Source organism: Hippichthys cyanospilos, chromosome 11 (genome assembly GCF_059441005.1).
Source record: "Hippichthys cyanospilos isolate Australia breed blue-spotted pipefish chromosome 11, RoL_Hcya_1.0, whole genome shotgun sequence".
Taxonomy (NCBI): Eukaryota; Metazoa; Chordata; class Actinopteri; order Syngnathiformes; family Syngnathidae; genus Hippichthys; species Hippichthys cyanospilos.
The window spans coordinates 18,526,419-18,552,402 of NC_142379.1; the positions used below are offsets into that span (position 1 = coordinate 18,526,419).

The window sequence follows — 25,984 nt, forward strand, 5'->3', positions numbered from 1 at the left end:
GTGGATCTTAGCACCCGATTGGTTACCCTGCTCTGTCTTGTCTTAAAGAGAAGGGTAACCAAACAGGTGTTCGGACCCGTCATGGTTTGAAAAGCAGGGCAACCAATAAGGTGTTAGGACCTACCCATGAAAGTTTGACGAGCGCGTTTGTTAGTTGAACTAAATGCATGAAATGCCGCAACAGTGTCATTAATTAAAAATGTCATTAATAAATAATTGTCTTGGTCATTCAATGTGTAATGAATATTACTATAATTAATTAATTGTGTCCAAATAAATAAAGTTTAATTAATTAGTATTTTATGTAATTAATGAAATAAGTAATGAAACATTTAATTAATTGCACTATTGATTAATTAAACATTATTTAATGACACTTTTATTTAATTATTGAATGGTACATTTATTTATTTAATTTTGGCACTGTCACTTCTCCATAGCTGATGAGCTGGCCTTTTGAAATAGCTGTGCTGGAGGACGGAATCTTCAAAAACATGCAGGTTAGCGGCCCTTGAGGACCAAGCTTGGACACCCATGCAGTAGACAGATCTCTAAGTATGATGCATTTCAGATGTATATTACTACATCACAATCATACAATTATTTGGGTATGGTATGTTTAGCAAGGTCCACTAAGTTTTGATGACTAATTTCAGTGCTCAATCTGAAATATGTAGTAGATGTTAAGAGTCTTGTTTGATTAAAAAAAAATACACACACACACACTCTCTCTCTCTCTCTCTCTCTCTCTCTCTCTCTCTCTCTCTCTCTCTCTATATATATATATATATATATATATATATATATATAGATAGAGAGAGAGAGCATTAAGATACAATCATTTTTACATTTCTCTACACATTTAGATTTAATTTGAGATTGAATTAATTAATAGATTTAATTTATATATATATATATATATATATATATATGTATATTTTTTTTAAAAAAAGACTGGAAGGTTGACATGAACCGAAGCATTCTATAGCTAGATAGCTTCTATAGCTATAGATAGAGAGAGAGAGCATTAAGATACAATCATTTTTACATTTCTCTACACATTTAGATTTAATTTGAGATTGAATTAATTAATAGATTTAATTTATATATATATATATATATATATATATATATATATATATATATATATATATATATATATATATATATATATATATATATAAAATATATATATATATATATATTTTTTTTTTTTTAAAAAAAGACTGGAAGGTTGACATGAACCGAAGCATTCTATAGCAAGCATTTAGTTACATAATCTTTGGCACTCGTAACTGGCATACAGTCCTGCTTCCTCCGATCCATTGAGCATCTCTGTAAAGCTCTCGCTTCTCTTGCCAATCTGCGCATTCATTACCGAGATGGCACATGACGAAGAACGTCGCTTCAGGGGACATCTGAGTCAAGCTGCGCTACGCCAACTAAAAAATATACGAACACATCTGAGATGTTTTCAAACATTCTGCAAATTACTAAGTAATCATTAATATGCAAAAGAAAGTTTAGTGAAAGACAGTGACTTGTTGGCACTGGGTTAATGCACATATATTTACACATTTATTGTTTTGGTGAGTCTAGATGATTATTTTTTTCCTTATTTCCTTTATGCTTATTGAAAATTCTGATGGAAATACAAATTGTATGTCTTGGAGCCTGGGCTAATTACATCACTACAAAATTGTACAACTTCATAGATTCCCATAGCTTGCTTACAATCTCTGATTTTAGGGCTTAAGCATCATGCAACAGTAACAGATGTTGACCCACATTAAGACACGCAGACACACTAACTTGACGTTTTAATTTGCAATTTTTTGCACTAAAATAAGTTGGAGCTGGAGTCAATGTATTCTTTACACCACAAATTTAGAGTTAAGCAGTTTTTGTTTGAACATGTGAACCAACAAATGTTGGCAAACAGACATTTGATTAAATTAACCGCTTTAACATATGCTATCTCCAGGCCATGGATATTTTTAATTTCCCCTTTTTTTTCCTTTTTTTTTTCTTCAGCCTATGTCAGTGATGGGCACTTGCATGTGTGTTTGCATGCCTGTGTGTATCCCATGCAGAGGGGATATACATAATATATATCACTACTGAAGTGGTTCAGTCAAAGGTCATTTTAGTATACAGAAAATACATCGTCGCCTATAAGACACTAAAAAGTCACGTAGACAATCTTTTATATCCAGCTTTTTTTAATGCTGGGCTTTACAATACATGCTAAAGTGCCCAGCCATTTATTTGCTTTAAAGAGCACTCCGTGGCCTTAAGGGGAACTGTGCACTAGCTCGCTATGAAACCAGAATGATAATAACAATACATGAATTTTAATGCCATGCCCTCTAACAAAAGGGACCTTTAATCTTGAATGTTTAAGTATGACCTGTGTAAGGATATTGGAGCCTGCGTACGTGCCCGCTACACGTACCCTTAGACTTTAGATTTTAATCTTACTCAATAGCATGTTTGTGATGTGAAGAGAGATAAATCAAGGTGTCTTTAATCCAAGTCAAATGCCAAAGGCACCAGTAATCATTTGGGTTCATTTCCATTGGATTGCAAAATATGCCGCAATGAAGAGAAAGTATTTCGACACAGTATGTAAACTCAGATGATCATATGAAATAACTGCATAGCAGCAAGGGGCCATGCAATTTCGTCACGACCTGGAGTTAAAATGTTTCTGAGGGTTCATAATGTGCATGAATGTTGTGTCTCAAGTCAAGGGTCGTATAAATATAAGGTCCTGTCTAGTTAAGGCCCAAACTTAATTCCTTCTCTTAACCCTAAATCTTTGACTCACCCTCACCTCTTGGTCTTCTTTTGGAAGGCTGAAACAAAAGACTGAAAAAAAAAATCCCTTGATGATATGGTAATGTATTGGATGAGGGACATCATCTCTATGAGTCATATGCTGGCTATATTGTAAGCAGACATAACAAATTTATTACGTTGTTGAAACTATTTTTATCTCAGAGTGCGTACCAGTGCTATAATGAACAAAAACATAGTTATTAGCAGTAAGCTATGGCAGAGGTCCCCAACTGCTTGTCCGCAGCCCGGTACCGGTTCGTGGATCAAATAATACCGGGAGGCAATGGCTGCACCTGATGCACTATGACGTTTTGGAACTGATTTTGTTTATCCTTTAACAGTTCATTCATTTCTGCTTTTGTTTGGCTTGAATACTGTTTTTTGGCACCCCCTCTGGCCACTGTAGATATTACACCAGGGTAGGGGATAGCTAGTCTTGAGTGTCACTGGCATGAAAGTTTGTCACGATATTCAGAAGTTTATTTCCATTTGCACCAAAAACAACAGATCATCTGATAAAACCCACAAATTTTATTACTCTGAAAAAAGGTATTACTTATACCCAGCATTTATATTTCTCATCTGTTTGGTCTGTGGTGATGTTTTAGGGCCATACACCTTTTATCTGTAGCCCTACACTTTATGTTTATAGAGAAATGGGACACGTCTCTGTGTCTAGTGAACGTGCAAATTGAGGGTAGTAGGTAGTAACCGAAATAGATTACACGCTAATTAGAATTGGCAATATTAGATTTGTCTTTCAATCGACAGTGATTCTACATCATCACCTAGCGACTACAACACAAACCCAAAACTTTGCAAGATAACTTTATAATGGTATATCAATATAGCATGACGCAACTGCTGTAACTGAGTTTTATAGCTTTAATCACTGAGAATAAAGTGAGAGCTATGTATTTTAGCTTACCTTGGCCACTTCAGGAGTATTAAGGCAATCATGCAATCAATCGTTCACTGCAGCATCAACACTGGCTTTAATCTTATACAAGTATAAATAATACATTAATAAAGCAACAATATTCCTAATCCTACTCATGAGATAAGTGCTTTTGGTGAAATTAAAAGTGTTGCAATATATAACCTGTCACATTTGTGCCTTTGCTGTTAGCTTTTATTATGTTCTAGGTGATGTTTTGCTGTGTTTTGGGTAGTGTTGGTATTTTCTCTTGTCTGGGTTTTTGTTGGGTCTTGATTTGTTTTTAAACTTTCTGGGTTGTTTGGTCTTTTCTTCATGTTCTTAGTTCATCATAATAATGACAAAAAAAACAAGATTGGAGGCTGCATAAAAAAATAACAAATCAAAAGAAAACAGAAATAAGCTTAGTAAAAAACTTCACAAGGTCGACAAGGAAATGACACAAACATTGACAGCACTTCGACAATTCTCCCTGCCATGCCAGGACCTGACAGAAAGACCCGACAACAATCAGCACAATCTTATTAATACTTTTCTTCTTCATGTTTAAATGTTTAAACTATTGGGGCTCCTGTGTCAGTGTTCCAGATCAATTTACATTTAACAATAAAGCATCAAATGGTTCATCCAATTTTCATCGCTGCTTAACCTCACAAGGGTTGCTGGCTTGCTGGTGCCTACCCAGCAGTCTACGGAAGAGTAGGTGGGGGACCCACTCAACTGAACTGGCAGACAAAGACGAACAACCCTTCACACACTCTATCACATCTAAGGACAATATAGTGTTCAATACGCCTACATTCCATCTTTTTGGAATGTGGGAGTAAGCTGAGGTGCCCAGAGAGAACCCATGTGGGCACAGGGAGAACTTACAAACCCCAATCAGGGAGGCCGGATCTAGCTGGAATTGAACTCAAGACTCTGAGCTGTGAGGCAGACATGCTAACCGCTCTTCCACCGTGCCACTCATCTATCCATTTCAAATGGTTCAATTGGTCCCCAAAAATTCTATTTTGTGAAAATTATTGTGAAGTACCATAGTATATAAACAACGTACATATTGAAGGACACTGGATTTGTAAAATGACAGTCTTCAAGATATTCTGAGAGTGAAAGTAAGTCATTATGATCAGCCGTGTGCCATTATCTCCTAGTCTGCTCTGTTGTGAAGTAATCTTAGTGCACTCTTTGCATCTTTTTTATGACTTAGCTATCCTTTCACATTCTGTGTAAACTCTAATTCACCTCTTCATTCATCTTCACAGCATCCCAGCTGCACTCGTCTAACCTTGCAATTGCTCTTTTTCTCATTGGCAACTCCTTCCTCCTAACCTGATAGTGTCTTAGCTCGTATTTATCCAGCCAAACCTCTGCTGCGACCATTCGCTTTCCTGTCTGATGGATGCTTTTCATCTCAATTTGTTTTGTGTAGCCACCTTCACGTTCTGCTCAAATTACCATAGTGAATTAAGGGGGACATGAAAACATGCACGCACACATGCATACACAAAATTCTCTAATTAGGTAGCTTAACCCCTTTTTATTTGCCATTGATGCACATACCCATTCGTTTGTGTATGGGCTGGGAGCACATTGTGACAGTTTGGTCCCGCGTCACATTCACCATGGTTGATATCTTCAATAATCTCTTTTTTCCATTCAAGGGCTAACTTAAAAGCTCTTGTGTGAGTGTGTGTATCTATGTGTGTATGTGCATGTGTGAAGAGGAAAGACAAAGACAAATTACAAATAAAGCATTCACAGATTTTTAGCTTGAATTTAAATTATTTATGTACGTGAAATATTGAAGGCCTCCGCCTGCCGGCAAACGCATCTATCTTTTTTTCAACCCCTCCTCACCTCAACTTCAAGGTTTTCTAAATTCCCTACTAGCCATGAAATATTTTTGGCTCTCACCTTTTTTTCTTATCGCCTTCCCCATTTCTCCCCACGCAGTGAAATCCTTGTCCATCATCAACGCCTTTCAGCATAATTAGTATTCTCCCATACTTGTGTGTTTTATTTTAGTTTATTTATATTTATTATCGAATCTCTGCCCTCCTTCCTTTTTGCCTCCTCCTGTCCATGCATCCATCGTTTTCCCTCCCCTGCTTCACCTCAGTTTTTTTTTTCCTCTGGGCCTCCATAACTCGCTGTCTGTTCTTCCATGAAATTAAAAGCACTCTAAGCTGCTGTTTAATCAGAGTCAGTTTGAGAAAGTGCTGTGATGACAGAAATTGTCCATCTCAAGTGTGTCTATGTTGTGTACAGTACGTATGCCAGTGTGTGCTGGAGTGTACTTGGATGTACCGATGAGCAAAAGGTGTAGAATGCTTGCTCAATCTGCGGTGCTTCGTAAGAGACTGCATTTGAATTTCCTTGATTTGAGACATGTATGTTTGTTAAAATGAACAATAACAACATTTACCGTGTTTTTAATCATTACTAAAAAGCTATAACCATTTCCGTTGCAAAACAGCACTGCAGTAGTAGTATATGTCCTATTTCATAAACGGGAGAAAAACTATTGTGTATTTGTGATGTAACACAGTGGTGGGCTATCAGGGCCAGCAAGGCCTTCTCTGCTGGTGTAACGTAACCTTAAATCATTACCATAATTATAATAAATATACATTTTATTTTAAATGTATTTTTCCTAAATATATAAAACTATTCTCCATATTCTGTTCACTTCCTGTCATATTATATTCGTTTGGTTATGCTCCTTCCAGTGTTTTAGTTTTATAGTTTTTATCTTATCAGAATTCAGCTAATTTGTGTCACCAGGCTGTACGAAATCTGTCCGAGGCCTTCAGAATCAACAGTGCGGGCATCTGTGCACTTTAAGTGACCAGGAATATACAGTTGATAGATAGTTGCGATAGCCAATCGAGTTGGAGACAGTAAGGCCAGCTAGAAGGCCTCACATTGAAAGTGAAATGTTATTTGGTGAATTGGATGGAAGGCAGCGCTATGCAGAACAAGCAAGCTGCATGGTGTGGCTTGGTTAACCCTAACCCTAACAGTGTAGAAAACACCAGCGCCAGAGCCGGGGGACATTTAGCAGAAAATTCAAATCTATCTACTCACTTTTTTAACCCAAAATGGATGAAGGAGAAAAAAAAAAACATTAACCAAGTCCTTCTTGAGGAAGGACTGGATTTTGTGCTGAAATAACTGTTTTGGGGGACAGCCGTTTTGGTGAGTGCAAGCATTTTATTTATTTTTTCATTTTTAATATGTTTTTGTCATTATATTTCACTTATATTCAAATGTCACATATCACGTGTAGTGATGTTTTAATTGCTGATGTGGGTTTACTGATGTTTAAATGCTCTGGAAAATAGACTGTGTAGTACACGATTAAGGTGATGCAATGCCCAGTAAGACTCAGTGTAGTTTTCTATGCAATGAATTTTATTGCCAACTACAGGTCTGGAATAGAAGAGTTTACAATTTTTCAGTATTGGTGGGTGTGTCTGTTCTGTAATTTTATGTAGAATTTCTGATTTGCTAGCGTACTTCCTGTACATATAGCCCAGAGGTTACCAACCATTGATTACATAGACCTGTAGCTCTTGCCAGGTGTTCAGATTTTCCAGGAATATACAAATTAAAAGTGCAAACACAGTCATTCTCGGCTGACCTTACAGACCATAAATTTGAGGTTGCAAGAGAGCAGTCAGGTACAAGACAATTTGGCTCGGCATTCTGTTCAATAACCCTGTATAAAGTAGAATTTGAACAACTAGCTTTCATATTCACAGTTTGGAAATAAAGCTAGCAATATCCACTAATAATTGTTAGTTGTTTTGTCAAACCTAGATGAGGATAATATAAAAAGTAGAATTGGTTTGGAGGCTTACGAGATGTAGTGGAATTGTGAAGCTATGTACTGTAGGTTAGATTGTTGTCTGGCCAGGTTTAGGCTCAATCTTGGTCCTTACTTGATACATACCAGTGATATCTCCCCATCTGACTGCTGGCACAAAAGCAAATAAGCTTATACACTGATAAAATTGTCCATTTTAAAGAATAATAGCGAGGTATTATCTTGCATCTGGCTACTGTGCTTTGTGTGCATTGCCTGTAAGGCGTTGGGTTTATTTATTACTTTTGTTGTATTCATATATATTCTCGATTGTGTGATATAAACTTTAGCGGTTTTACAAAGTTCTTTTTGTGGAAGCCACATTTTCCAGCTTTCTTCACAGCATTGTGGGAAATGACAGTTTTACTGAATCGACACAAAAATGTCTAGCGTCTATACATTGTCAGACTCGACACGTGTTGTAAGATATTTGCATTGGTTCCACGTCAAAGGATTAAAAGCTCGATATATACACACACACAGAAGAGAGCCATGTTAACATCAAATCACAAAAAATTGTCATGCATCTCATGGCCACATATGACATTTTTCAAAATGCCAACATATGACCACTTCCCCCATGTCACTTTAGATTAGTTGAGGCGTAAATACGGATGTGACAAACGACCAAGTGACAAATTAGGTGTCATTTCTGATGTATGGCGCACGTCACGTTTTCAGAATGGTCTGACCATGGAGAACACACTCACACACACACACACACGCACACACACACACACACACACACACACACACACATGCACAGAACCCTGTATCCTCCCATCCCATCCGTCTGTGAAAGGAATCATGTTGAAAACACTGAAAAGGCAAGAAACGGTTATTGTAGCGCATGTCATTTCTGTGATGCCCAATCCTGCACATACTTTATGTCGCTCAAAGCTCTAGATGGCAGTAGAGTAGAGTAGTACACATCACTGACATTTAACTGTTTACGTCTATGTGTATGCCTGCTGCACATTTGTGTTCACGTTGTATTTTCTTCCCTCCCACGCACATTCTTTAACAAACATTAGAAAGATTATTTTTGACTCCAAATCATGTTTGTGCCGCTGTTTGTCTTCATAGTGCACGGCAGAATAATACTAGGCTAATGCTACTGTGATTATATCATTTAAACTCTTCTCTCTGTTTTTAAATGTCATGTTTGACCTGGGTTAGTGCACATCTTTTACATGCTCTTTCCCGTACCATATTGTAAAACTATAAGGATGCTCTAGCAAAGCAATCAGTACTGGAAAATAAATAAATAAATAAATAAATAACTTTTTAATTAAAAAAATATACTTTTTAATTTAATATTGTTTTGCCAGGTTGCTTATTTGCACACTTTTTTCTCCTCTATTCTGGCCCCGCCCACGACTTCAGTCAGCTGCCGAAAGCATTGTTGTGCAAGAACGTCTTTTTAAAAATATTTTTATTATTTTTTTTATAAAACCGAGTATCAAAAAAACACAAAATAGAGTTTGTCTTTGAAGCAGACGTAACTATAGTTCGACTGTGACTTCCCGTTTAAATTCTTTGTCACGAGAATCTCTATTTACTGTGTAAAACAGGCATACCAAGCATCCCCCAAGAATCCAATGAGTAGCCCGCAGGCCTGTTCTGCAACTCGTTTACAAGAGATAGAACATTTTGATTTTCTAGGAGTTTTATGAACAACTATACATATGTTACATTTTCATTACATGATACACTTGCTTTACAAAGAAGTAGCTCTCAGTTTCAAAATAGTTTAGAAATTCCTGGTGTAAAATATACTTGTGTATTTGAAATGCATATGAACCAAACAGTTGCTGCTGACAGGAGAAATTCAAAATGAATGAATGAATAAAAACATGGAATACCGTAATTCCCCAAATATAAAACACACCTGTGTATAAGCCACACCCTTAATTTTGGGGTCAAATTATGGTATGTTCTATGTTACTGTGTATAAGACGCACGGACACTTTGGCAAAAATGTAAACAAAAGTAATACAGAATCAATTTGATATTTTGAAAACGCTATTTTTTTTGGTGTTCATATTGGTATGTTATATATTTCTAATTCTGCGTTACGTTAAGCCGATTTCAGATTTCCCTCATTGTGAGCGGTCAGCGCATGCCTCCCCAGTGTAACAATGAAGGCGCTTGAATCTGCTGCTTTTCCTTTTCCTCGCGACGCAGTTAGAGTTTATTTTATCATAAATACAAGAAGTTGAGCAACATCCACGTTTTCACCAAGTTTATGATTGTGTGTAATTAATAGAGTCAAATGGAATTCGTTTCAGTGTGCTCTAACCGGTGCACTCTTAAGTAATATTCCTGTGTGTGAACAAGGATGGACCTGTACTTCTATATACTGCTTTTATTGAAAATAATGGCATAACAACCTTGGGTAACACGCGCTGTTGTTACTGTAGCTGCAAAAGGTACTCATAACAGCGAAATGACGTCCAACTCCTCTAGCTCGTCCCATTACAGTAATTATTGGAAGTAAGAATACTGCACATCTGTGCGTCAAAACCCGGCTTATATGGCTGACAATCTTATCTTGCTCGAATGGTGTCGAATAAAAAATAAACGGCCAGGTCACATTCATCCGACTCCTAGGTAACAAACAAGCTACAAACATCGCAATTCACAAAATGCGGAAGCAGCTTGAAAAAAAAAACAAAACAACAATTGTAGACCAGATGAAGGAGTTTGAAAATATTCCGAGGGAGGGAGAACAAATTGTATTTCTGTGTGTGTGTTTCACTCCAAATGTGTGAGGAACAAGTTGCTGTCACGGCACAAACTGCTGTGGGCAAACACCGCATCTTTCCACTTGAATTGTAACAGAATGAAAATATTGTGGGTCCGGTACGACAGCCATTTGGCCATCCATTTGCGGTACTTCCGTAAACACGAATGTTAAGCTGTGTGTGCCGTCACAGTGTTCTCTGCATATGCGGGGTAGTTCAAACACAGGTTACATCCAGGTCGCATTTACTGTATATGTGAATGTGAACAACCTCAGGGAAATATCAGATTTCACAAAAAAATCAGAATTGAACATTAAAACCCGCAGCGTGAACATTGCCTTTGTCTTCTTCACTGAAACCTCAACAGCATGCGGAATCTCATTCTGTCCTTATGATGGCATTTGACAACTTTCTTTTTTCTTTTGATTTAATTCCACCTCCCCTTTTTCTATTTATTTTTTGCAGGTGTGTGCAATCACTGTCTAGCTCGTCATTAGCAACGGTAACAATTCTAACGGCTTTGACAGATGTGCATCTTCACGCCATGCATCTGTGCTGTTCACGCAGGCTGCCTGCTCAAAATACTATACACCATGAAGAAGTGGCTCCCTTGTCTTTGATGCTGCACCATCTTTCCTTCTCTCACCTCTTGCACTCATCCATCCTCGTCTCCCATCCCTCTTTACCCACACCCAGCCCCTTCATTTTTCACTTGGCCTTTTTCATCCAGCTCATTGATTCCCCTTCACCCGCAACCAGACCAGAGCTCTTATTACATGTCTTTCTCTTGTTCTCAGGGACGACCAAGTGACTGGCTTCCTTTGAGATCATGGCACTTTCATATGGTCTGTCACATTTAATTGCCCTTTCATTTTTGGTCTACTTGCATTTTATCGCATGTTTCCACTCATTGCACTTCCCCTGTTCCAGTGTCTATGTCTACTAAGTGTCTCTGTCAGACTCCACTGCCGAAGAAAACACGTGTTCTGCATTCTAGTGCTCTCACCCATGTAATAAAATTTAGGGAAATGTGTGAACATGCTAGCCTTAATGCTCTTCTTGGGAGGTGTGTTTTTTTAAAAGATAAAGTCATGATTGAATATTACAGGATCATCATAACTGTAATCATAATCTGAACTTGTTTTCTTCTGTGGAATTTTCCGACTGTCGCTATTTCCTTAAGATAAAGGCTGATATTTTAAAAAAATGTTGCATACCCCGAAAGTTGATAATGATTCTCATAAAATCAGACTGCTGCAAATGTTTTTTTTTTGACAGCCACTTTAAGAGCTTGTCCTGCATCTATCATCATTAAAGCATCCTGCCGAATTCATCCTAAAACCAGCAGTTGGAATATGTTTTTTGCTCATGTGCTTGAAACATGTGCAACTAAGTGTTTCCAGTTATTGTTCTTTTGGTTGCCTCAATTAAGATTTAGTAAAATGAATTAATTCTGGAGTTACTTATGTATGGGCTTATTTTATTCTGACTTCACCTGTGTTCTTTTCTTCTATTGTGAAAGCATACACCAACTAATAATAATCGAAAAAAATAAATAAAACATTATTGCAAGGGCATTGTTGTAAAGTCACGCAGTCAATGAAAATCTTTTAATTGAATCAGACAGTCCATACATAGAATGTTGGGCATTGTCTACTAAAGTCTTATTTTCATACACTTTGATTACAGTTAGAACTTTTTGGCTGCTGGGAAATGAAAGTGAATTTGTTATTGTAAAGCCGGAATATGAAAGTGAAAGATGTTTTTGTAAATTGGCATTTCTGAGGATAATTCATATACATTTTTTTTGTAACTCAAAACTAACACCCCCAACATATGAGGGGCTTCATCAAAACAGGTTAAAAATGTAATTTTTGGGGGGTAGACCAGGGTTGATTTTACAGTATTTGCAAAGGAAAAAGTATTAATACAATGAAAAGGAAATATAAAATAATTTAAATACTGTATTTTCCGAACTATAAGCCGCACCGGTATATAAGCCGCAGCAGCAAAAATTGACCAAAAAACCCCCCAAAAAACAACATCTTTTGCCACGGATAAGCCGCACTGGACTATAAGCTGCAGGTCATAACATCAGATATTTATGCAAAAAGATGGTGTATGAAGGTTTTATTTTTTTTTTGTATATATATATATATATATATATATATATATATATATAGTTTTTTTTTTTTTTTAAATCGTCTACCAACTGCAACATCCTCTCTTTAACAGCATTCTGTCTCCCATTGTTTAATTGATAGATGAATTAAGTGAACATTGCACACACTGCACCTAAATAATATATACAATCATATTATAAATACAATCATATGTACTGTATACTATTTATTAAACAAAAACCTTTATACAAGATCTTTATGCCGTCCTCACTCCGAAAACCCCCCCGAAAAAAAAACAAAAACAAAACAAAAACAAAAAAACCCTACTTTTATTCCATACAAAGCATGTTGGCATTAACACTTCCTACATGATCAGTGGTCTGAGCCTTTTGTACTCTGTAATTATCTCTGTGTATTCCACCACATGCTCTTGTTTCTTCCATACCTCCAAAACATGCAGGGCAGATCAGGTTAAGGATTACCAGAATGTCCAAGTCAACATGTTTGCTTGCTACTAATCCTGTGCTTCACTGCAACATAGCGGATACAAGTGATTTCATCTGTAAGCAGTGCTCCCTTCCTTCCATTTATTTTTTTTACTATATACAAGTACATATATGACTTCAGCATTGTTAACCTTTTTGAACACCCCTTGCTTTTGCATTCATGAAGGTGTTACTTGATTGACTTTGTAGTTACGAGTGGAAGTTGCTGACAAAAAGTCTTTCCAAGAGCTCGTCACTGGTTACAATGGGACTTGAGTCTTTGTAAGATGTTCACCCAGGACCCCCCCCCCCCCCCCCCCCCATCGCTGTACTGTTAAGTGGAACCCCTAGATACGAACGCTTCTGTTCACTAAACATTCACTTTATGAGTAAAGATCCTGCTACATTTTTGACCTCTTATGAGAAAAAATTCAACATATGAGCATTGACTTGCATACTCCAAGAGAAAACCTGAAATTTCCGCCACGCATTAAACACGCCAAAGAACACCAGTATCCTGCTCTCTCATTGATCAGAATCCCTCACATTCATTGTCCTGCCCTCTTATTGGCAGTCCTGTACAGTATAGCTTGCTAGTGCACAACTTTCTTGTCGTCATTCAGTGTCATTTTTGGCGATCTTGTGAGTGCGCGATCCGAAGACAACGCTGGCAAAGGGACATCGCAACAAGTAGGACTACAAAAAAAATCTGATGAAAATTAAAGTTTCAATGTTTTCATTTGTTTTTTATTATTAAATACATTTCAAGTGGAATTAAAATGATTGTTTACAGACATTTTTTTTCTCTGTCATTTGCCTGACATCTACCAAACATCACGTTTTTAAAAGGTAAGGTACAATATTATACAATTCTAGTATGGCATTTCTTTCAAGCTTGGAACAAATTAAGCAATTTACATGTAAAATGTGATACATTATATGAAATTTAGGATACAAACTACACTCCAGATAGATTACGTGTGTTTATAGCGGTTCCACTGTATGACATGAATTGCGATGTGTCACTAATCCCAGTGATTATATTAAGAGTAAAACATTGACGTTTTAACATCAATGAAAAAACATAAATAAATCAGTATTTTGAACAGCTCTTTTTGGGTTTGTGAATGGTTGGTTGGTTTCCTTTAAAGGGCCAAAAGTGCCATCACTATTTGTTACCATGGAAACGTCTGTTGTCTGAATTTTTTTTTGTTCCCCCCAAAAAAAAGATTATGTATACCAAGCGGTTGATTGGACCACACCAAAGGTTTTTGAACTGAGATACCCTTGGTAGTTCCATATAGACACTCAATACGTGAGACTTATATACTATTCATTGGCCAAATACTATTTGACCAGCTGTATGTAATGAAGTGTGGTGTCACATGTAGCATAAAGCAGCCAAATGAGGTTAAACTGAGCAGATGACATTCATTACCAAACCATCGTCATTGCCTCCTAATGGCACGAATAGCCTTGACATTTCACAGTGAATTGCATGTCCTTTCATGGCAACCGCTCTGCTATTATAGCCTTGCTTAGCATTTTATTTCACTCTTGTACCGTTTCTTTCTTGTCCATTGCTTTTTTTTGTTTGCCTTTTGGTCCATAATTACCCATTTTCTACCTTGCATCCTTCATTTTACTACCGCCTTTCCTCCTCTCTCTCTTCTCCCACTCATCAGTATGCCCATGCATGCGCGTAATCCTTTACAGGCCGGTCTGAGAGCAAGCGGGAGCAAAAATGAGTGGTGGAGAGTCACTGCTTAGCAATCGAAAGAGAATCCAGCAGAGGGGTCACAACCCGGAATGACCATCCACCCACAGCTACGCTCAATAAGTCACACATGCACACTTCCATTGTGGCAAGGGCAAGAGTTTTTACTCGAGCATGGAGAGCCATAGAACGCTAGAAATGGGTAGACTGACAAAAGGTGGGAAAAAGTAGGACTTACGGGCAATACATTACTATTATAGTAGCAACAGCATGAGCCTTAACATCAATTTTTAAATTTTGGTTGCTGTAATCATGCATCCATGTGTCCTGTGTCCCTCCTGTCCGTCCATCCATCCAAAAAGAGACATAGGCTCTCTAGAGTGTCCCGGTTCACCCCCTGGGCCTCTTCCCCCGTGAGATATGCCTATAACACCTCACCAGAGAGGCGTCCAGGAGGTATCCTAACCAGATGCCCGAGTTACCTCAACTGCAAGTGGGATGCACCCATGGAGACTGGCCTAGTCCCATTGATCACCAAACTTCTATGGTTCACATACAGACTGAGACATGCTTATTCTTTTTGCGGGCCGGCAACCGGGGCAGGGATGACCTTCTAAACACTAACTAAGGAATGAATATGCATTACAATATGAATGTTAAAAAAAAAAAAAGTTATAATCCTACCAATAGTGTTGGCATCATTGCTAATTGCTCATGATCAAATTAAGATGATAAGATTGATTGCTGCTCTGGTCAGTTGGTTGAAAGACTATTTACTATATACTATACTGCTGGCTAATGTTTATGTGGCTAGGCTACGCAAACTGTGCTTGCATTTTCATATTGGCCATTTCATCACTTGGGTGCTAATATGACAGTTTTGCTGGGTTTTTTGAAGACATACCTGCACAACAGCTTCGTTTTTTTTATTTTCTCCCCGTTCTCTTAAGATACCGTCACACAAGCGTCAAAATAGCTTCATCTTGGGAAGATAACGCCAACTCATCATGACTTGACATGTCCACTTTCATTATTACGATTACGTTCAGTTTACAGTTTCTGTTTTCATTCACTGGCATTCTGTTCACAACTTGCAAACCAAAATTAGAAGGAAACGCTGGACTCTGACTGCAATCACATTTCCATTGCCTCCCATTTGGCCAATATGCTCACAGCTAGCGAGCTGGTCACATCATCACATAATATCACCATTCTCCATAATATCATCACCCAGTCCTATTAATATTGCCCATTACGTGGGCGGGGTGAGTTAGTGGTTTCTATATGCTCCACAGTATTTTTATTTTTTAATTATTAGTCGGTCTACCTGTACAGCCTGGTCACAAATGGACTGCAAAATTCCCAACACATGAAAGAAAATATAAAATAAACATTTCCTTAAGGTTTTCATTTACTAGTGTATATGAGAAGTACTTTGACAAGCTGAATGTTTGGGCTGTGGCCCTTATAAAATTCCCTGTCATCCCCCTAAATAAATGAATTCTATGTTAATATACCAAAATGTGTGTAGCAATTATAATCTGCCACATACACTACAAGTAATAAGCAAAGTTTTGCTCATCTTAATTCACTAGATAATGCCGTTTAAAAAAAAAAATGGATTTCCTGGCTAAAGAGCCATTCAGAGTGAGACTGTTAGTTTGCAACGTGCCCAATGGTTAGTAGAATGACATCATCACCTCTGTATAGGCATCCCAGAATGCTTTGCTCAACTGTATGCATTGGTTCATTCAAATAATTTCTAAAAAGCAAAATAACACAACAAGCTCTTTATTGATCCTAAATATAGCTTTTTACTTTGGGCCTGTACAATGAACGTGCTAAGCAAGATTGTGTACAGTATGCCTTTCAGGTAAAGAAACCGTGACTTTGAAACACAACGCAAAATTTAATAAACTTTGAATGTACTTTTTAACCTGTAAAAGATACAAATTTTGATATGACCATCTTTAATTACTGCGACACTAAATCACGTGATCATTATTTAACCTTATAATGGTGACTCATAATTTAAATTTAAGAAATTAACGTCAGTGTGAATGCACAATTTCTGTAATTGCGATATAAATTTAAATGTGAAGTATTTCCTGCAAATTATAACTCCCCGACCACCTTATAACAAAATATTTGATCATTAATCAGAACGGGCAAACGTCGCAACTAATTGCTTTGCCATGTTTAACTCATAACCCCATAACAGAAACTTTAGTCTGATTTATGGAGGAAGTCTCTGAGTGGTTGCTGTAATAGAGGTCCCATAAGGCTTGTCTTTGGTGGAGATTCTCGTCTCAGTCAAACGAAGCAACTACAACTGTCAATTGCATTTATATGACAACAATGAAGTACTACTCATAGAGTCTATGTGAAATTGTGATTCCTCACACATCTCAATGACTGCCACTTTGATAAATTACGAGCTTCAAACCCCAATTTATTTATTTTTGTTATGCTAGTAATGGAATCAAAACATGCAATACAAAAATGATCAAGAGGCTACGGCCTTTCCGAGTGAGATTGAGAACGTTCAGGCCCACAAAAAGGCTTCGAATAAATACTCACACAAATAATTACATTAATTAAGAATTTTCATAAAACCTGAAATTGGCTGACAACCAGTCCAGGGTGTCCTCTGTCTAATGCCCGAAGTCAGCTGAGATAGGCACCAGCAAGCCTGAGACCATTGTGAGTTTAAGCGGTTCTGGGAAACATAAGGATGAACATTTCCATAAAAGTGTCAGGTCTCGTCAATTGCGCAACTATCGCGAGACAGGAAAGCTGGAGTCACGTGTTTTGTTGCTGTGGAAACGAGAGTACACTGCTGCGGGGCGCTTGCCTGTGGTAAATAATATATTGCAACACACGAGTTTTTTTTTTTTCAATGAACACTCGGGTAAATGTTTTTTAATACTGACGTACGACTACTTCAACAGTGAGCGTCACTCCAGCGGTCTTAAAGCAACACGTCATGTGAGTTTATTCCAAGAAGTTACCTGATGTTTTTTAAATCGTCGCTGGCACGACTTAACTTTGCCATCATGTTTTACAGTGACTAAATATTATGTTATAGAGTGACTTAATATTCGTGTAAGTGATCTAATATGTTGCCTTTTGTGACTCGGCAGCTTTAGTAGTACACCTATTTTAATTCAACAGTCTTTCTTTAGCGTATAGTATGACACTCGTTTTTCTTTCTTCAGCGCTTCTTGCACTACTAGCCAAGTTGTTTATTCAAAGCGATTTCTTGTTTAACTATCGTGGACTATCAATGCAAATATCTCAACTGCAGTGTGGTTTCCAAACATTCGTGACAGATCTTCAGGTATTATTTTAGCTGATCTTTTTTCCCCCTCCCACTTGTAACAGATTGGATATTAAATAAATTCAGTTGCACATCTGCAATGAAATGGTCTTTGCACACCGGCAATGAAATCGAATTAACTGAGGTACACGTATCGTGTTTGCGTGGAAGCATTGTAGAACAAGACTCCAAAATAGTCCATATGTGAATGTGAGAGCGATAAATACTTGTCTCTTCTTGCCATATGATTGACTGGTGACCAATACAGAGCTATTGGCTCGATTGACGACCAGTCTCTGATGTACCTTGTCTCTTGTCCAAACGCTTACAGAATATGCTTCAGGATAGGTGGCAGACAATGAATACATTCATTATGGAGTTTGATGTTAATGCACTATAATGACATGTTTAACTATGATAAACATTTAAGTTTGATATACTATATATACTATACTCATATCTCAATGATTGATTCTTGTTAAAATCTCAAATTAAATCTAAATGTGTCGAAAAATGTAAAAATGATTCGAACTTTGTTGTATCTTAATGCTCTCTCTCTCTCTCTCTATCATGTTAAAATATATAAAATCCATTGTTTTCAGCTGTGCTGCTGGTGATTTCTCTGGTCTTATTATATACAGTAACTACACATAATATGTCTCGTTTAACTAATTTCTCAAAAGTCTTTTAACAATTTACAGTTGTATAAGTTAGTTCAAAGTAACATATTTTCAGTAACAATGCTGTTGGATCTTATTGCAGAAGTATTCTCATCAAAAGGCGACAATAAGACGCAGGCCTCCCAGCCATACAGGAAACATGAACTTAAATGACTTTGTGGTGCTTTCCAGGACAAAATCTTCACACTTCAGGGCCAGGTAAGTTGACTCAATGTTGACAATTGCTAATAGTTCATCTGAATCATTGTCTACATTTTCTTTTTTTTTGTTTGTTTAGATGTACAATTCATTTTGTGACCAACATTATGGCAGTTTGCAATTCAGCAGTTTTTCTTGCACCTTAGTACTTACTGTGAAATGTAGTCAAACACCCACATGTAGTTTTTCATTTGCTAGCCAGTAATTGACTGAATTGATGCTTGGGCTTGGTGCTACACTTATCCTGTGACTAATTGATGAAAATATTGATCAGCCATGGCAACAGGGATCAGCGCTGTGGATAGATTGAACATATTGATGAGAGAGCCTGGCTTGCTAATCTGATGGAGTGCGTCATTTGTATGATTGACTACCATTGACGTGCTTCATAAAAGTGTGTGTGCGTGTGTGTGTTACCTTAGGAACCCACAAGGCCTGCATTTTGAGACGGTGTATCTGGCCCAGCAGGGCAATGAGCTGGAAGAGAAACTGCAAAAGCTAAAAGACAGTATGAGGAGAGAAAAAGGTGAAAGGGGGTGAGTATCAATTGAAGCGTGGCAAGACACAACAGAACAATATCAGAATAATAAGTGAATGTACTGTCATCTCTTAGCGATGCCTTTATTTCTTGAAACAGTGGGAGAGATGTTTATTTAGTTTACATACAAGAAGTTACTGGATGTCTTCTAGGGGTAATGTTAATAAAATGGAGGCATTTTTTATTCAAATTCTACTTTTGTATATTCACAAATTTAAATTGAAATATCTGTTGAAGTAATCACGGGTACATTATTGAACTGGTCCTGGACACTCTCGCCAGTCAACTCTCTGCTACCCTAGTGAGAATATTGAAATATTGAAATTAAATGGCTGGATTATTTCAGTGGCTATAGAAATCCACACACCCCATTATTCACGTCTCATGTTTTTAGAACAGAAAAACACTTTTAAGTCCAAAGTATATATTTTTAAAAACCTTTTTCTACCATTTGTGTGTCTCTTGGCTGATATCCTTGAACACTGAAATTCAGCTAAAACCTGTTCTGGAAGATGTGACTATGAAAATGTCACTCAAAGCTTGCTGAAATATCTAAACTTTGTTCAGGATTAATCAAAGGTGATTCCAATTGCGTCAGATGTGTGCTAATTCTCATATATCATGAGACTGAAGGTGAATGGCCAATTCTGACTACAGCTACACCCACATTTATGAGAGAGAGGAATATATAATTGTAAAGAATAATTGCCATAAGCATTAGCAATTATTGTAAAAATGATCCTTCCACAGGGTCACCTACGAAAACCTTGTTACGACTTTTACTTCCTCTAGATAGTCAAGTTTGATTGTCTTCTGGGCGATGGATGTAAAATGTGCAAGTGCATCAACCGATTTACATCAATCAAGGTGTGAAAATGGATTCGAAAAAATGATTACTCACCTCAAATATATATCGATACAGTTTCTTTAGCCGCTTAATCCTCACTAGATTTGGTGGCGCCTATCAAAGCTGTCTTCAGGCAGATGAAGGAGCACACACTGGACTAGTTGCTTGCCAATCGTATGGCACACAGAGACAAAGATTCACACTCACATTTGCACTTAAGGGCAATTTGGAGCGTCCCAATACCTACTATACACAAATTTGGAATGTGGTAGAAGGCCCGAGTGCCCTGGAAAGACACATGCAGGGCAAGGTGGAATTGAGCCTGTGACCTCTGAACTGTGAGGCAGACATGCTAACCAGTCAGCGTGTGTATAATTACACGGGAGGCACATAACTAGTACGCAGGTAAGCCTGTGTTACAGAAATCAATAAAATCAAGTGTGCTGTGGCTTGACGCACACTTTAATGTGGTCCTCAGCTAGGAGGCAAAACAGGTGCCTTTGATATGGGGGCGAAACTTTTCATCATCCTTTATTAAGTATGAAAATAGCACATGAATTTGTCACGTTTGGGCATGGCGGCTTGAGGCAGTGTGGGACGTGGGAAAGGTGGAACCAAAAGGATGCAGGACAGTCTCGGATGAAGCTCAAAAGAGGATATTTAATAACAAACGAAAGCAGGGTTGCAAAGGACCAAAAAATACAAAGTACAACCAAAAAACGCTAAACTCAACTTACTGGGGCAACAAGGAACGTGAGGCAGCACGGGAAGGATGGATACAAGGGACAGCGGGGGGGAAGACGTACGACAAGGACCAGGCAGCGCGGAAAATAAACAATGACCCGACAAGAAGCCAATACAAACTGGGAACTTAAATAGACTACATACTTAATGAGAAGACATGACACAGCTGGGGGAGAGACGAAAGGCAAGGGAAGCTGATTGGATGAGAAGGAGGGCAGGTAAACAGGTAGGTGGACAAGATCAAACTAATGAGACACCGGCAGCAAAAGGAGATGCGGGGGGGAAACAAAACTTCAAACTAGAAATTCGGAACATGAACAAAACCCAAAGAAAACAACAAACCCCAAACACATATGACAGAATTAAGCACAACTTATTGCTTACAAACAAGATAGTGAAGAAGCAATAGGTAATCGCCTTCTTGCTAGGTGTTGAGACAAACTGCAGGAACAACACAATCTCTGTGTTGTATTTTTCTGCTCACCTTTCATAAAGCTAAGCATGCACATTCCACGTCTTTCCTTTTGTTTACTGAAGCGGCTTGGATTGGCTGTCGGAGATTGTCATTCTTGTGACGGTATGAAGGAGATGGTTTACGCTGTCACTTTACAATGATGGAGAATTTACTTCTGACTTTCATGGACTAATTAAACTGATTACGGAATGAACCGTGCAAACCATAACTGATGAACTGATGAAACTTTTCAAGGAGGCCAGCTTGAAAAATACCATGATCACTGTGCAAACATAAAATGTGCCATGGCTTGAAGCACAGTTAAATGTGGTAGACGATTTACAGCTCATATCCCCTGCTAATTTATCAGTCATCCTTTATTTGACGAATATGAAAAGAGCGTGTGAATTTAGCGCAAGATATTGCTAATGTGAGTGCTGGACTAAAAGGAGGTGTCCTGTGTTGATGATGTAAGTGGTGGAGTAAGCGCTTGTTGGCTGTTCTGTTCCCAAAGACAGTAAGAGCTAGCTCATTTCTTGCTTATCGTTGTTTTTGGCCAAAGAAGTAAAAGTGCTGCGTTTCCTTCCAGTCTAACGAAGTGTTTGGAAAAGATGACGCACAACTCGCTACGCTAACAAACAAGCTGCTCATACCTGTCATGGGTGTACTGAATCTTACTAAAGCTGTAATTCACCCTTACATATCTATATCATCTCACACAGAATTTGTAGCGTGTGCGCAAGATAAAAACAAAACAAACATGACATACAGAACGTTAGCGCTTTAGTCTTCTAATTCCAAAGCATTACATCTTGAAAATGTTTTTTTTTTTTAATATATCTTTGAAGAAAGCACATGTTTCTGTAGTACAAAAGTAGTCATTGTACACTGTACAACTTGTGCACTGGTATAATTAAGACACAGACTTTAATTTCTTAACCACTGCAAATAAAAGTGAGCCCCCCACTGAAGTGTCCTGATTAGACCCAATTTTCCCCTTTGTCCGGTGACTTGTTAGTGTTACAACTTTTCAGATCAGAATGGGGAGGAGGTTTAATAAATTTGGTGTTAGAATTGTCAAGTTATGTCAAACTTGTCAAAGAGGTTGAAATGGCACTTGATGACAAAGAACTCTCTGAAAGTTTGAAAAAAAAAATGCTCTCAACCGAGATAACCTAAGTTGATGCTGAACTGCAGTTGGTGGACAAGACAAAACGGTCCTCTAACCTGACAGGTTCCTCTCACAATAAGTATCACCATGGTTGAGCAAAGATTTGCCTATAGTTATAGACAGGGTTGCTTTTGGAAAGAGACACAGTAGCCCTGCTACCATTGTTGCAGAAAGGAAACCTCATCTAAAAATGATGACCAAGAAAATGTTCAGTTTTCTGCTGACTAGGAGACTAAGAAGATAAAGTACATCTAGTATGTCCGTGGTCTGATGAGCCCCAGAAAAACGTACTTGACTTTAGATGGCAGCCAAGTGAGTACAAAAAGAACTGTGTCTTGCTTACAGTTAAGTGGGGTAGGAGTGTCAGTCTTTGGGGTTGCATAAGTGCTGCAGGCAGTGAAGCTAAGGTTCAGGGAACTATGGGTATCAACATGCACTATGCCACAGTGGAGCAGGTCACAACATTCTTTTCTCTGTATCTTGGGTATCGGAGTGGAATAAGAGTCCACATTTTCCACTTTTGAAGCTGTTTATGCTGAAGAGTGCAAAGGCAGTGCTGGAAAATAATGGTGGCAAGCAGGGTTGGCGTTTTTATCGGTTCGGGACCGTAATCGCATCTCAGACAACAGGATTTGAAAATCCACAAAGCCTTGGGTTAAAATCATATTGTACAAGTATTTCTTTATATTGGAATCGAGTACTAGAACTAGTGTCTGATTCAGATCCAGATTGTTTAATCGCCATTTATGTAAAAAAAAAAAGAAGTATTTTGGCATTACCACAAAACAAACAAAAAAAACCCCACAAAAAACACACACACACAGTCAACAGTGGGATGGGATGGAAAGTGCAATAATTGTGCTGAATAAGTATGGGTACAGGTAGGTGTAGTGCAAATTAGTCATGAAACATCTGAAACATCTTCCTTGAGGGTGGGGTACACCTGAGTCATTTATCGGGGGGGGGGGGCACCTGAGTCATTTATCAGTCTGGCTGCTGAGGGGAAGAAGCTGAGTCTATGGTGGTTATGGGCAGCTGTAGCCTTCTACCATGGGGGACAATGTTGAAAATATTGTGGCCCAGGTGGGAGGGATCTGCCATTATCCTCCTAGTTTTCCTCAGAGCCTTGGTTTCATGGAGGGACCTGGGGGGGCATACGGGGGGCATACCCGATCACCTTGGCTTTGTCCCGGACTGTAGCCGCAGAAAACCAGGTGAGGATGGAAAAGGTGAGGATGGACTCAACGATGGCCGTATAGACCGGGTCATTATGGTCTTTCGCTGCTTAAATTTCCATAGCTGCCTCAAGAAGTGCATCCTCTGCTGGGCTTTTTTCGTGAGAAGATCGATATGCAGCTTCCACTTCAGGTCCCGGCAGATAGTTGTGCTAAGTAAACGGCTAGACTCCACCATGGTAACAGGGGCCCCTCCCAGATGGTTTGGAAGAAGAGTTGCCTTCCGCCTGAAATCCACCACCATCTCCACTGTTTCAAGAGTGTTAAGCTCCAGGTTGTTAGAGCTGCACCACCTCAGCAGGCGTCTAATCGCGCCCCTGTAGGTAGACTCATTCTCCCCGGGGATAAGGCCCACCAGTTTGGTGTCATCCACCAACTTTAGGAGCTTGACTGACGGCTGGAGAGAGACACAGCTGTTGGTGTAAAGGGAGAACAAAAGCGGAGACAGAACGCAGCCCTGCAGGGAGCCTGTGCTGGTAAACCTTGGGCTGGAGATGTTCTTCCTCAGCTTCACCTGTTGCGACCTGTTTGAAAGGAAGTCCTTAATCCACTTGCAGGTGGAGTCCAGCACCCACAGCAGGGACAGCTGGTGCTCTAGTAATTGCGGGAGGACGGTGTTGAAGGCCAAGCTGAAGTCCACAAAGAAAATCCTGGCGTAGGTCTGCCCGACCTTTCTGGAGGGATCATTCAGCCAAATGTAACTTTGATGAGCTTTTCTCACAATCCTTGGAGCTGTTTATTCTGATATTGGATTTTTTATTATTATATATACTTGTGCTGTATCATCCAATGACAGCATAACTCCTGAGCTGTTTCTTAGCGACCTCAATCAGTAAATTACTTTTTTTTTAAAGGCAGTATGTTGATGTTGGTATGTTTTTTCTGTAATGTGATGACAATAATTTTGAGATAATAATAATCGAAGGCAACCACTGCTCCGACGAAAACCTTTAAAATATACTGTAAGCCTTGTAAGGCTAGGCTATTGCATTGACGTCCACATATTATTTGGTGTGGTTATTTTAAATTTGGCCAATGTCGTACATTGGCATGTGTAACAAATAATATTCAATATCCAAGGACTCGTTACACCCCTGGTGGTCAGAATCCTCCTGCGCTGCATGACAGTAAACCCTTAGATATTTTCTAGCCGCATAGTGGAGGAGGGTCCGATTATGATCATTTCTTTCAGTGGAACACTGGAATTTCAGATGGTTCAGGGTCATCAAATCGCGGCTGGTTAGTTGTTGCGGAAGGCATCCCTTATGACCAAGGGTCCTCATGTGTGTCTGATTGCAGGGCTTTTCAACAGAATAAGGCTACAGTTCACAATGCTCACTTGATGAAGGACTTCTTAGGGTGAATAACACCACTGTTTTGAGCCATCCTATATTTTGCCCTTATTAAAATCCTGTTGAAAACATTTGGGGATGGATGGCAGGAGAAGTTGATTAATCTTGCCATCAGTTCTGGACAGTAGATGTCCTGTGTGAAGCCATCTTCATCACTTGGAGACATTTTTCCACTATCTTGAAACCACTCACATCAAGCATGTTCAAATGAATTTCTCATATGATTAACAAGACCGGTGGAGCTACTTGAGTATCACTGAAAACATTTTATTATTCTGGTTTGGAGCTCTGATTGTTATTTTATTAATTTTTTTTAGAAACTGTGTGTGTTAAACGTTTGATCAGCTGATAAACGGCATATTTCTTTTTTTTTCTTATAATAACTTCCAAATGTCTCACTTCCCCTTGCTTTTGTTAATTGAAGCTGTAATTAAAATGTTTTATTTTTACATTTTCATTTTCTTCCCAGTGTTATAAACACTGGATATTTGAGGAGAGAAATGCCATTTACACAAGCTGGTACTGACTACATTGAAATAAATTGCTGATAAACATGTGCCCACTTTTAGTGTGATACTGTATACATATTCAAATTAACTGCTAAGTTATGAGCAAAATTCATTTTTGCCTGTAATAGGAAAATAACATTACAATTTAATCTGACATGTTGATGGGCTGTAATAAGGAGGGCTAAAGAGAGGGATCTGGGGACTTAAAAGGCTATG

The 25,984-nt window shown here is 38.4% G+C and overlaps 1 protein-coding gene across 4 annotated transcripts in view; it reads left to right on the forward strand.

Annotated features, from left to right (window-relative positions):
• Positions 1-6,902: 6,902 nt before the first annotated feature.
• The window catches only part of zbbx (zinc finger, B-box domain containing), a 43,305-nt gene continuing 24,223 nt past the window's right edge, over positions 6,903-25,984 (forward strand). The window contains exons 1-4 of one of the 4 annotated variants that reach the window (XM_088428457.1): positions 17,565-17,580; positions 17,673-17,709; positions 18,803-18,918; positions 19,341-19,454. In XM_088428457.1, the coding sequence (XP_088284583.1) occupies positions 18,860-18,918; positions 19,341-19,454 (173 nt within the window). In that variant the 5' untranslated portion in view covers positions 17,565-17,580; positions 17,673-17,709; positions 18,803-18,859. Of the gene's footprint in view, positions 6,980-17,520; positions 17,581-17,672; positions 17,710-17,936; positions 18,062-18,802; positions 18,919-19,340; positions 19,455-25,984 lie in introns of those variants that run through there. The other 3 variants (XM_088428459.1, XM_088428458.1, XM_088428456.1) reach the window with 3 other exon arrangements.